The 13,279-nt window shown below is 35.5% G+C and overlaps 1 protein-coding gene across 1 annotated transcript in view; it reads right to left on the minus strand.

Annotated features, from left to right (window-relative positions):
• Positions 1-13,279, minus strand: part of NUP155 (nucleoporin 155) — a 67,310-nt gene that overhangs the window by 41,418 nt on the left and 12,613 nt on the right. Inside the window, 7 exon segments of the mRNA XM_053906940.1 lie at positions 1,020-1,130; positions 2,861-3,031; positions 5,756-5,856; positions 9,476-9,628; positions 10,123-10,220; positions 12,157-12,248; positions 12,784-12,857. Coding sequence (XP_053762915.1) covers positions 1,020-1,130; positions 2,861-3,031; positions 5,756-5,856; positions 9,476-9,628; positions 10,123-10,220; positions 12,157-12,248; positions 12,784-12,857 — 800 coding nt within the window.

The raw sequence follows: 13,279 nt of genomic DNA on the forward strand, positions 1-13,279 counted from the left end.
TATATATTTGCTAAGTGAATGAGATCAGGTGGTATGAAAAAGGAGAAAATTTATCATAGGCACTATCATTAAAGGGTCCTTTCTTTTTCTTTTTATCTAGATTCTATTTTAGTTTATTCCCCTAATTTTTTTTCCTCATGGTCTTTTTACCTTTTAGAAAATAACAACAGTAGCTAATATCTATTGAGTACCTGTCACGTGCCAGGTACTATTTTAAGAGGACAACATATATCAATCCCCACACCATATACTACTATAATGCATACTTTTTGGTTGGTATGTATGTATGTATGTATTTAGAGCAAGAGAAAGGGAGAACACGTGCATGTGTGGGAAGGGCAGAGAGAGAGGGAGAATCCCAAGCAGACCCCACACTGTCAGTGCACAGCCCTATAAGGAGCTTCAGCTCACGAACTCTAAGATCATGACCTGAGCCGAAACCAAGAGTTGGAAGCTAGCCGACGGAGCCACCCAGGCGCCCCTATCGAATGCACGTTTTACACATGAAGAAACTGAAGCCCACAGAATTCAAGTACTCTGCCCTTGTGGTGGAGCTGGTGATTTGAATCCAGTGTCTCTGTATTTAACTTTGATCTGATATTCTTGATCTTAAGCTTTCTGAGTTTTACCTTGTCAATTGTAGCTGTGGCTCTGAAATACTAACGGCCCCATCACTATTGCCCCTAATTTTTTCCTCAGGTCATTGGCAAAAAAAAAAAAAAAAAGATTTGTTCATAAAAAATGCCTTGTGTTTTATCATATAAGTTAGAACATCAGTCTCTTACTAGTATACTTTAATAAGAACTTATCAATAACAAATGGAAATCTGAGTTTACTGCATAAGCTTTACCTATTAATACTGCTCCCAAATATTAGTATATACATAGTGACTAAAGAAAGGAAGGCTGCTAAGATTGCCTGTTAATTATAGTATTTTGATCCTAACTTACATAAAATTGAGCTTTGACTCCCATTGTTTCATTGTTTAAAATATATTTAAAAAAAATACAAATAATTACCTGATGTAATTTAAAGAACCTTTCAATTTCTTCTCCATCTCCACCCACATTACTCACAAGTAGATGCCTCAGTTGATCTACAGGTCTAAGTTTATGAAACATAAGACTCCCCTAAGAAGTTAAAAAAAAAACCACATAAATACATAAATAATAGATTTATAGAGCATGGCTGGATCAACTGACCCTGGTATTTTACTTAATAAAATCAATAAAACAAAATCCTTCAAGAATACCAAGCAAACCAGTCAAAAGGAACATCTACATTTCAATTCCCAACCTATACTAGATCTATACGTCCATAAACAAAATTAAAGAAGAAAACACTGCTCTGTAAGACACATGACATGTTCATAGGGCATGTACTATCACCAGGCATAAAACACAGGTTTATAAAATGTCGTATCTACAGAGCCAGAGCCTTTGAAATTAATTTGGGATTTATTCTTTGGTGAAGGTCAGTGTTTTCTTATTAGATTTAGAAAGTTCTGATATAGGTTCAAGTAAACACTCGAATTTAGAATATGATAAAAGGTGTCCCTCAGAGCAGAGGATTAAAGTTAGACTATCCATTAATCATGTTGGCATAAGTATGTCCATTTAGAAAAAAATGCTGGATCCTTAATCATACACCAAGATACACTCCAAACAGATCAAAGATTTAAATGACAAAATAAAACTATACTAGTACTGAAATAAACTATAGGTGAACTTTTTATACACCCCAGAATGAGGAAGTTTTTGTTTTTGTTTTTGTTTTTTTGCTAATTTCATAATTCCCAAAGATAACAGAAAATTTTGACTACTTATATGCTTCATCCCTAGGGGAAAAATCTCAATAAACAAAATGAGAAACTAGGAAAAATATGACACTAAAATTACAAAAAGTCTCCTTAATAAAGAGCTTCTATAAATCAAAAAGAAAAAGAAAATTCAATAAAATAGGAATAGATATTCATAGAAAAATAAACATTTAAAAAGACTGTCCATCTTACTCTTAATAAAATGATGTATTATAGTTGGGACAAGATGTAAGGAAATAGGCACTCAATATTCATCAGTATTGAATATATGCATATATGTATGAATACAGGGGAATCTGGCAACATTTATCAAAATCAGAAATGCACATATTCTTTGACCCAGCAGATGCAGTGCTACAGCTTTATTCATACAAACAGAAAATGATACATGCACAAGATTGTAGCATTACAAACAGCAACAGATAATCCATTAATAGGGGCCTCATAAAATATGGCACATGCATATAAAAGAAAACCTTTCAAACATAAAATGAGAAAGTTCTTTATATGATTATATGGAAAGATCTCTAAAGTATATATCTGAAATATAATAAGCAAGATATAAAACAGTGTATAGAATACACTACCATTATTTTATAGTTTGTACATCTGCACCTCTGGAAGGACACACAGATGCTGATGACATACATGGGTCTGTAGGGAAGGGACCTCAATTGCAAGGGAGGATTTACTCTGCGTACTCCCTGTTATGCCATTTGAATTTTGTTAATGCATTACTATTCAAAAAACAAATACCAAACAATGTTTTTTAATAAGCGAGAATTACAAAAAACTTGGGTTATTTTATTTTATGCCACTCAACACTGGTACTAAAAAATGCTGCTTCAGAAAAAGTATAACACTTTATAAACAAGTTTTTTGTTGCATTTTTGGTACTTAACAAATTATTCCTTAAGAATATCTTTAAGAATAAAACTTCCTGAAGCACTTAAGTAAATGACCCTATTAAGCAAATATTGCAGAATATCTTAACATTAAACACTGCTTTTTTGACCCCACCTTAAGAGAACGTGTACATACCTGTGCTGAGAGGAGAACAAATTTCTTTGGAGGTAACATGTGCTGCTGTACCACAACTGGTGAGTCAGTTATGGGAATATGATCCTTATTTAAGGGTGTAATAATTTTATCTACTTTCAATTCATCTATTGCAGAGAGAGCCCATGAATGACCATCAACACGGGTTGTCATCTACACAGAAGAAATAAACATTTTATACCTGTTATTAAAGTTACATAAAGCAAAACCTTGTAAAAAGGAAAAATATATAGGTCTAATCTCTAAGAAAATGCAGAATTTCATAAATTAATAACCCATGAATGTGAACATTCTCAAGTTTCTATTTAACGTTCTACTGTCTATTCCTCTAATAAGGCCATCTTCTATGACAATAATCTTTCATACTAGAAGGCAGAGGCAAAATTTTCTTATGATTAACTGTAAACAGGGGTGCCTGGGTGGCTCAGTCGGTTGTGTCCGACTCTTGATTTCAGCTCAGGTCATAATCTTGCAGTCATGGAGTGGAGCCCAGGGTCAGGCTCCACACTGGCAGCATGGTGCCTGCTTGGGATTCTCTCTTGCCTCTCTTTCAAAAATAAATACATAGGGCGCCTGGGTGGCTCAGTCGGTTAAGCCTCCGACTTCAGCTCAGGTCACGATCTCGCGGTCTGTGAGTTTGAGCCCCGCGTCGGGCTCTGGGCTGATGGCTCGGAGCCTGGAGCCTGCTTCTGATTCCGTGTCTCCCTCTCTCTCTGCCCCTCCCCCGTTCATGCTCTGTCTCTCTCTGTCTAAAAAATAAATAAATGTTAAAAAAAAATTTTTTTTAATAAATAAATAAATACATAAACTTCATTTAAAAAATAGATTAACTGTGAACAGTATTTACTAGGATTACAATTCTTTCAATAACCAAAAACCATATCCTACCATCTTTCCAGGATAGATTGGATAGGTTTAATATTTCCCTTCGTTGACATACAGATTTTTGTTCTCTTCTGAAGCTTTTGCTTTCTAAGCTACTTCTTTTTAAAGTGTTTTAATTTTCTAAAGTACTTTTATTATAAAAAATTTCAAACTTCTAAAAATGTTTAAAGCACAATAAATGTCTATATTCCCAATACCTGGATTCAATAACTATTAGCATTTTGCCATATATAAATAAATATATGTGTATATATATATATGTTTTTAACTGAACCACTTGAAAATGATATATGTCACTGCTATATACTTTTCCATGCATCTCCTAAAAATAAGGGTGTTTTCTTAGATAACCATGCTACTGTAACATTTAAGAATGTTAACAATAGTCTAATGCCCAGTCAATACAGAATTTCCCCATTGTTCTAATGTCTTATATAGCTGTTTTGGGGAGAGTATAATTTGGTTAAAGTCCATGCACTACATTTATATTTGGTAACTGTTTTTCTTTTTAAAAGTCCATATTTGGGAACAAGTATTATACAAATGAAAGGATATGATGCATAGTATTTGCTAAAAAAAATAACAGTTATCATTTTTAATCACTTATTGAGCGCTTCATATATGCCAGGCAGTATGCTGAGTGCTTTACACACATGAACTCATTTAATCCTACAACAAACCCACAAAGGCAGTATTCTTATACCTATTATAGACAAAGTAATTGAGGGCCACAGATACATTAAACACTTTGAGCCACAGCTTTAAGGAAATGGGAGCCAGAATTCAAACCTGCACTTTCTAACAATGTGCTTCCATCAGGATAAGGTTTGTATCTTAATGAGCTCTGAATCCTCACAGTCTACCACAGGATGAGACACATAGCCAGTGCTCAGTAAAGCTTAAATAATGGAAAAAAAAAAAAAAAAAAGAATGAGAAAAATGCTTTTTGCTTCCATACCTACCCTCTACCCCAGCTCCCTGGGCCATGTCAGAAACTTGGAAGAGCCCATTCAAACCATGCCCCCATCCCTGGGGATGCTTTCTTCTTCCTGTCATCTACATACCTTTCCTGCTCCTCATAACTAAAAGGGCTTAAGTTTGAGAATAACCAGGAAGCAGTTGGCAGCAGCTGGAACCAAAAATGCCTTTAAAGAGATGATTCCAAAAGGAGTATATTTATTTGGTTTGATCAGCATCCTCAGGGGCCAAGCAGCATGGGTTATGCGAGGGCATTTAGGATTAACAGATAGGGGTAAATAGGAGATACCAATGGGAAGGAGCATAGATGGCTCCCCTAGCCATACTCTTGGTGGCACTGGCCTCTCCTTAGCTCCTTCTATGCTGAGGGCTGAGATGAGCAGCCCAGGTGTGGGACTGGGCCAAGGCAGGCCGGGGCGGCAAACCTTACCTAGGAACTCCGTGTCGACATCATGGAATATGTGGTGATATCTGCTTTTAAAACACAACCATGTGTTTGTGTGTGTACATTTGTATATGCAGGGGAGAGATATGAAACAAGATGGGGAAAGGGTTGGTAATTCTTTAATTATGGGGGTTCGATTTATCATTCTATTTTTGTACACACTTGAAAATTTCTACAATTAAACAAATTTTTGAATGCAGGCAGAACTATAAATTAAAGGCATCATTAAGATAAAATTCTAAGTCATAACTATAGTGGATGACCTCATAATTACATAACTGAAAATCTAATATATTTAAATGGGACAAAAGTCATTTCAGAAAAAACATGCATTTTGGGGTACATTATGAAAACCATTCTAAAAGGGCTCCAATGTCAAAACATATTTTTAATGATTAACCAACCTCAGAGGAAAAACAAAGAATTAACAGAATTCACTTATTTTCAATTTCTAATCATATATGAGTATTCAAGATAAATATCACAACATAAAGATTCTTACAATTTTACTCTTCAGTTAATATTATAAAATATATAAAAAGTTCCTTAAGATTCTCAGGATAACTTACCTGGGTTTCCATCATTGGCTTTTGGAAAGGAAATGTATCATGGTTAACACACCACAAAATGTCATTATCTTCATTTTCTGAGGCTGCCATCAGTAGAATACCTAAAGTTTAAAACACAAAATCTTATGGAATGCCAAATAATATGCATCCCTAATTACCTTAATTAGTAATATTAGTTACTAATATTAATACATATAACACATATACATAATGTGCATCACAGTAAGTAAATAAGTTACAAAATAAATGAAAATTAATCCCCTAAAAGGACATATAATTATTGGTAGGGTAGAATCATCAAGTGTTCCAGATCTTCTACTTCATTTCTTTTGGATAAACACTTTTTTCACATCTTAAAATTTCTATTTTTTTCCCCTAAATATAATTTATTGTCAAGTTAGCTAACATGTGTATATAGTGTATATAGTACAAGTATACACTTGTATACTATAAGTGTACTTGTACACTTATAGTATACACTTGTATACTATAAGTGTACTTGTACACTTATAGTATACAAGTGTATATAGTGTGCTCTTGGTTTCGGGAGTAGATTCCCATGATTCTATTATTTTTTAGTGTTTATATTTATTTTTGTGAGAGAGAGAGAGAGAGAGAGAGACAGACAGACAGACAGACTGGGGGAAGAGCAGAGAGAGAGAGGGAGACATAGAATCCGAAACAGGCTCCAAGCTGTGAGCTGTCAGCATACAGCCTGATGTGAGGCTCAAACCCATGAACCAGGAGATCATGACCTTAGCCAAGGTCGGATGCTCAACCAACTGAACCACCCAGGTGCCCCTGAAGTTTTCTATTTTAAAAATGTTTGCTTATTTATTTATTTTGAGAGCACAAGTGGGGGAGGGGCAGGGAGAAAGAGGGCGAGAGAGAATCCCCAGCAGGCTCTAGGCTCAATGCAGAGCCTAATGTAGGGATTGATCTCATGACCGTGAGATCATGATCTGAGCTGATATAAAGAGTCAAATGCTCCTCACTCTTTGCAAATGACATGACACTCTATATGGAAAACCCAAAAGATTCCACCAAAAAACTGCTAGAGCTGATTCATGAATTCAGCAAAGTTGCAGGATATAAAATCAATGCACAGAAATCAGTTGTATTCCTATACACCAACAATGAAGCAACAGAAAGAGAAATCAAGGAATCGATGCCATTTACAATTCCACCCAAAACCATAAAATACCTAGGAATAAATCTAACCAAAGAGGTGAAAAATCTATAGAAAGCTTATGAAAGAAATGGAAGACACAAAAAAATGGAAAAATATTCCATGCTCCTGGATAGGAAGAACAAATATTGCTAAATGTCAATACTACCCAAAGCAATCTACATATTCAATGCAATCCCTATCAAAATAACACCAGCATTCTTCTCAGAGCTAGAACAAATAATTCTAAAATTTGTATGGAATCAGAGAAGACCCCAAATAGCCAAAGCAATCTTGAAAAAGAAAACCAAAGCAGGAGGCATCACAATCCCGGATTTCAAGCTATATTACAAAGCTGTAATCATCAAGACATTATGGTACTGGCACAAAAACAGACACTCAAATCAATGGAACAGAAAAGAGAACCCAGGAATAATGGATCCACAAACGTATGGCCAACTAATCTTTGACAAAGCAGGAAAGAATATCCAATGGAATAAAAATAAAGACAGTCTCTTCAGCAAGTGGTGCTGGGAAAACTGGACAGCGACATGCAGAAAAATGAACCTGGACCACTTCCTTACACCACACACAAAAATAAACTCAAAATGGATGAAAGACCTCAATGTAAGACAGGAAGTCATCAAAATCCTTGAGGAGAAAGGCAAAAACCTCTTTGATCTTGGCCGCAGCAACTTCTTACCCAACACATCTCCAGAGGCAAGGGAAACAAAAGCAAAAATGAACTATTGGGACCTCAGCAAAGGAAGCAATCAGCAAAACTAAAAGGCAACCAACTGAATGGGAGAAGATATTTGCAAACGACATATCAGATAAAGGGTTAGTATCCAAAATCTATAAAGAACTTATCAAACTCCACACCCAAAAAACAAATAATCCAGTGAAGAAATGGGCAAAACACATGAATAGACACTTCTCCAAAGACATCCGGATGGCCAACAGACACATGAAAAAATGCTCAACATCACTCATCATCAAGGAAATACAAATCAAAATCACAATGAGATACCACCTCACACCTGTCAGAATGGCTAACATTAACAACTGAGGCAACAACAGATGTTAGCAAGGATGTGGAGAAAAAGGATCTCTTTTGCACTGCTGGTGGGAATGCAAACTGGTGCAGCCACTCTGGAAAACAGTATGGAGGTTCCTCAAAAAATTAAAAATAGAACTACCCTATGACCCAGCAACTGCACTACTAGGTATTTATTCAAGGGATACAGATATGCTGTTTTGAAGGGCCACATGCACCCCAATGTTTATAGCAGAACTGTCAACAAGAGCCCAAGTAGGGAAAGAGTCCAAATGTCCATCAATGGATGAATGGATAAAGATGTGGTATATATATACAATGGAGTATTACTCAGCAATCAAAAAGAATGAATCTTGCCATTTGCAACTACATGGATGGAACTAGAGGGTATTATGCTAAGTGAAATTAGTCAGAGAAAGACAAGTATCATATGACTTCACTCATATGAGGCCTTTAAGACACAGAACAGATGAACACAAGAAAAGGGAAGCAAAAATAATATAAAAACAGGGAGGGGGATAAAACATAAGAGACTCTTAAATATGGAGAACAAACAGAGGGTTGCTGGAGGGGTTGTGGGAGGGGGGATAGGCTAAATGGGTAAGGGGCATCAAGGAATCTACCCCTGAAAGCATTGTTGCACTATATGCTAACCTGGATGTAAATTAAAAATATAAAATTAAATAAAAATTAAAAAAAAAAAAAAGAGATGCTCAATCAACTGAACTACCTAGGTACCCCAACATCTTAAAATTTCTAAAGTTAGGATATAGTTTTTAATCAATGGGCTTATGAATTAATTATTAACTTTAAAAAAGCATATTTAGTACATAAAAATGTTGTCACTTTCAGTCAATGGTATCTAATATTCAATGAAATAGAATTTCATGTACTGGTTATCCCAAACACATCATGAATAAAAATGATGAAGCTAAACTAGTGGAATGGCAGAGATAAAAGAGACTATAAAAGCATCATTTTAGCAATACTAGTTGACATGACAGTTTGATTTTGAAATTTAGTCTGCTGTGTTCAATTCCAGCCCCTCCCGCTAACTTCTTTCCTTTATATTGACTTTAGTGACATCAGCCTTAAGTCCATTAAGGTTCTAGGTTTTAAAACCATAATTAAGGTGGGGCGCCTGGGTGGCGCAGTCGGTTAAGCGTCCGACTTCAGCCAGGTCACGATCTCGCGGCCTGTGAGTTCGAGCCCCGCGTCAGGCTCTGGGCTGATGGCTCGGAGCCTGGAGCCTGTTTCCGATTCTGTGTCTCCCTCTCTCTCTGCCCCTCCCCCGTTCATGCTCTGTCTCTCTCTGTCCCAAAAAAAAAAAAAAAAAAAAAAAAAAAAAACGTTGAAAAAACCATAATTAAGGTAAAAAACTAAAACATTCTAAATTTTATTGGAAAATTTGTTATTTTCAAATGGCTCAAAAGACATTCTAATTTTAACAATTAAAAAAAAACAATTTTAAATCTGATAGTATTTCAGAATTTACCTTTACTGTAAAGTGCTTTATGTACTTTTGAAGGTTTTTCCACTGTTGAAGATGCTGAGAATCCAGGAGGTAAGCGAACGTGAACCAGTGTCAATGTGTTAGGTCGTGCTAATGGCTGTCTGAATGGACAAGTGCTGAAATATAACCTTACACCTGATGATGGAGTAAAATTACACATCAGTAACAGAAAATGAAAATCCCGAGGTATATGTGTTATTGAAGCAATTCCACAGAGTAACACCAGACACCTGTTGAAGCCACACATCACTTTCCTGACTGATGCAAAGTCCTCATGTGTAATATGACCTGAAGTAGATTTCTAAGAAGCTGTCACTTGGAACTGACAGGTGAAACACATTTTAGTAGAAACAATCTGCAACTTTAAGCCAAGGGAGTCCTTGTTCCTATTCAGGCTCCATCACTGAATATTAGCCACTTTACTTTTTAGGCCTAGCTTTACATCTATAAAATGAGGAGAAAGAACCAGGGAAAAATTTCTAATTTTCAAAATCTTTAACTTTATGAGTTATTAATAATTGATTGATAATTAATACACAAGTAAAAATATATATCTAATAATAATTTTCCAAATCTGAAGATTATCAAGTTCTAACAGCAATAGCAGACATATAAATTAAACAACATACCTGCATGTGTGACTGCCAATAACTGACAATCCAGCGATTCAGAATTTTCAATCACTGCTATTTGAACAATTGGCTTAAAAACAGAACGATCTATGGTCCTACAAGAAAGGAAAAAAACTAACGTTTATTTTTAAAATGGTCTACTAAATATATTAATATGCTAAAATAAGACTAACTTCTTAGAAAATTAATACAACAGCAGCAAGCGCCAGCAAAAACCCCTGAATATGAGTTTACATTAATATTGTTACAAGTAACCCTTTTCTGAAAGATCATAAAAGACTAATTCCATTGGGTAAATGGTTAATGAGGAACAAGGGGTTCTCAGAGCATCAAATTATCATTGTAAAGATTACCACTAATTAAAAAGAAGGAAAAATGAAACTTTATGACAGAGAGACCTGGTAAACAGCACCTTAGCCAAGTATTCCATAGTGCAAAAACTGGTAATAGGTACCTACTGATGTAACACTACAAGGAGTTCACATCATCTATGTAATACTGGCCAAAAAAAAAAAAATTGTCTATTTTTTTTTTTTTTAATTTTTTTTTCAACATTTTTTATTTATTTTTGGGACAGAGAGAGACAGAGCATGAACGGGGGAGGGGCAGAGAGAGAGGGAGACACAGAATCGGAAATAGGCTCCAGGCTCCGAGCCATCAGCCCAGAGCCTGACGCGGGGCTCGAACTCACGGACCGCGAGATCGTGACCTGGCTGAAGTCGGACGCTTAACCGACTGCGCCATCCAGGCGCCCCTCTATTTTTTTAATCTAATGACAATGAAAAAGACAAATACAGAAAATGAGATATTCTACAAATAAGACTCCAGCACCCCACCAAATGTAGGGAAAAAGAAAGACAGTGAGACATCTGTTCTATGTCAATAAGACAAATGACCAATGTAATTCATGGGCTCTGACTGAATCTGGAGAAAAATGAAAAGAAAAACTGTTACGAGAGATTTCTGGAACTATTAAGTAATTTAATATGAACTGTATAATTACAAGATAGTATCACAAAATTATTAATTATTTTAGGTGTGGAATTGGTATTGTGCTTATATAAGAGAGTTGGGAAATGAAGGTTGAAGGATGTAAGGAGGAAAGTCATGTCAAGTCATGTCTGCAAGTTACTTTCAAGTAGTTCATAAGAAAGTCAGCAAATAAGGGAAAATGGTTAACAACTGTTAAATTTGGATAAAGGGTGTATCAGTTTTTACCATGCTGCTCTTCTAGTTTTTCTGGGATTTGAAAACAATTCCAAAAAAAAAAAAAAAACAAAACAAAAAAACGTGGGGAGCCGAAAAAGGAAAAACTTTGTTTTAGATGGTCTGCCTTGAGAATTTTTTTTGTCACTGAAAAGCAAAGAAAACATTGATTTTTTCACTAGGATATCTCAATGCAGCAATGACCCAAGCACACAGAAAACTGAAGCTGAAAATTTGAGGCCTTTGTTATAAGAAGAGAATTTTCGCACTTGAGCTAAATTAGTTGTGATATATGTAAATCATAGTGTATAGTGTCTGAAGACTTGGCTGTAGCCTTGATTCTAGTATTTATCGAGGAGTCACACTTCAGATAAATCATCACACTCATTAGTTTTAGTTTCCTCAAGAATACAATGTGGACAATACAACTGTAAAGTTCCTGTATTCCCAAAGGGCACTTGTGTCAATTATCAGACCAACTAATCTTATACAACGCAGGCCTGTTAAAAGGTTGGAGTGTTTACAAGTGGGGAACTTTGAGGCATGTAGTTTCTTAGTCATAACTCCTGTAATTGCCTGTACAGACAACCTAAACATGTCAAAGTGTACTTTACACTGTAAAACCAGTCTGCCTTGTTTCAAACCATCCAACTTCAGAATTAAGAGTCTTTTCTCTAGCAGCTCAAACAGAGCCTCCAGTGTCATCTCCTTCAGCATTCCTGATCTTTTAGAGATATTTTGCAGAGAAAAGAATCTTAGTATGCTGTACACAAATAGCTTAACTATGCCTGTAAATGAAATGTCTGACAATAAATTACATATTACCTAGCAATGTTTCCAGCAGCAGAGACAATAGAATTCTGCGAAACTGAGGCAACTCTGCTCATTCCTTGTCCATCGTGGCCCAAATCATAAACCTGTGAATAAAAAATTGTACCCACTTAAACATAACTATAACCCATGTGTACTTTACAAAATAATCTTTTAAGTAATATTTTATTAAAGAGACTCCTCCTTTTCAGGGATCCTTTAATTGTGGCACTTCAAACAGATTTGGTAACATTCAGAGATTTAAAATTTCACAATAAAGGGACCCTGAGAAGTAGTTTTTTTTAAAGAATTTTTTTTAACGTTTATTCATTTTAGAGACACAGAGAGAGACAGAGCCTGAGCAGGGGAGGGGCAGAGAGAGAGGGGAGACACAGAATCGGAAGCAGGCTCCAGGCTCTGAGCTGTCAGCACAGAGCCTGACGTGGGGCTCGAACTCACAAACCATGAGATCATGACCTTAAGTCAGATGCTTAACTGACTGAGCCACCCAGGCATCCCAAGAAGTAGTTTTTTAAAAAAGCACATAGCCTATAGGAAAAGGCTAAGAGTAACTGAATCTCCTTCTTAAAAACAGGGATGTTCTTCCCCCCACTTAAATGGCAGTGTAATATTAATACTTACCTGTATTACTCCTTTCTCAGATCGTGTATATAAAATATTTCTAGAATTATCAATTGCAATTTGAAGAATAGGATCTATAAGACAAAAAAAACTCTACATTATTCTTATTTCTTCATCCAACATTTAATGACTGTTTACTATATGCTAGAAACACAGAAATAATTATACTCAGTGTGTTCAAGAAACTTCCAGTTTAGTTTAATGAATCACTGTGTGAAGGGAAAAAGTTTAAAACTTCAGTCACAATGTTTTTTGAATGTATTTATCTTATCTCACTAGTTTTTAATTATTTCACCTGCCTAAATCTCTAATTCTATTAAAAACTCAGATATATTCATTTACTCATATTCAATTTGTTCTAGACAGACAAAACATGTATTAGAGGTCTCTCTCTCTCTCTCTCTCACATATACACAGTATTGGTCTAAGTACATACAGCTATTTTAGACCCACGCTCTGTGATGCTACATTCATAGGAACTTGGGAATAAAACCAA

The sequence above is a fragment of the Panthera pardus genome, unplaced genomic scaffold (genome assembly GCF_024362965.1).
Source record: "Panthera pardus isolate Hobbes unplaced genomic scaffold, ASM2436296v1 HiC_scaffold_2, whole genome shotgun sequence".
Classification (NCBI taxonomy): Eukaryota; Metazoa; Chordata; class Mammalia; order Carnivora; family Felidae; genus Panthera; species Panthera pardus.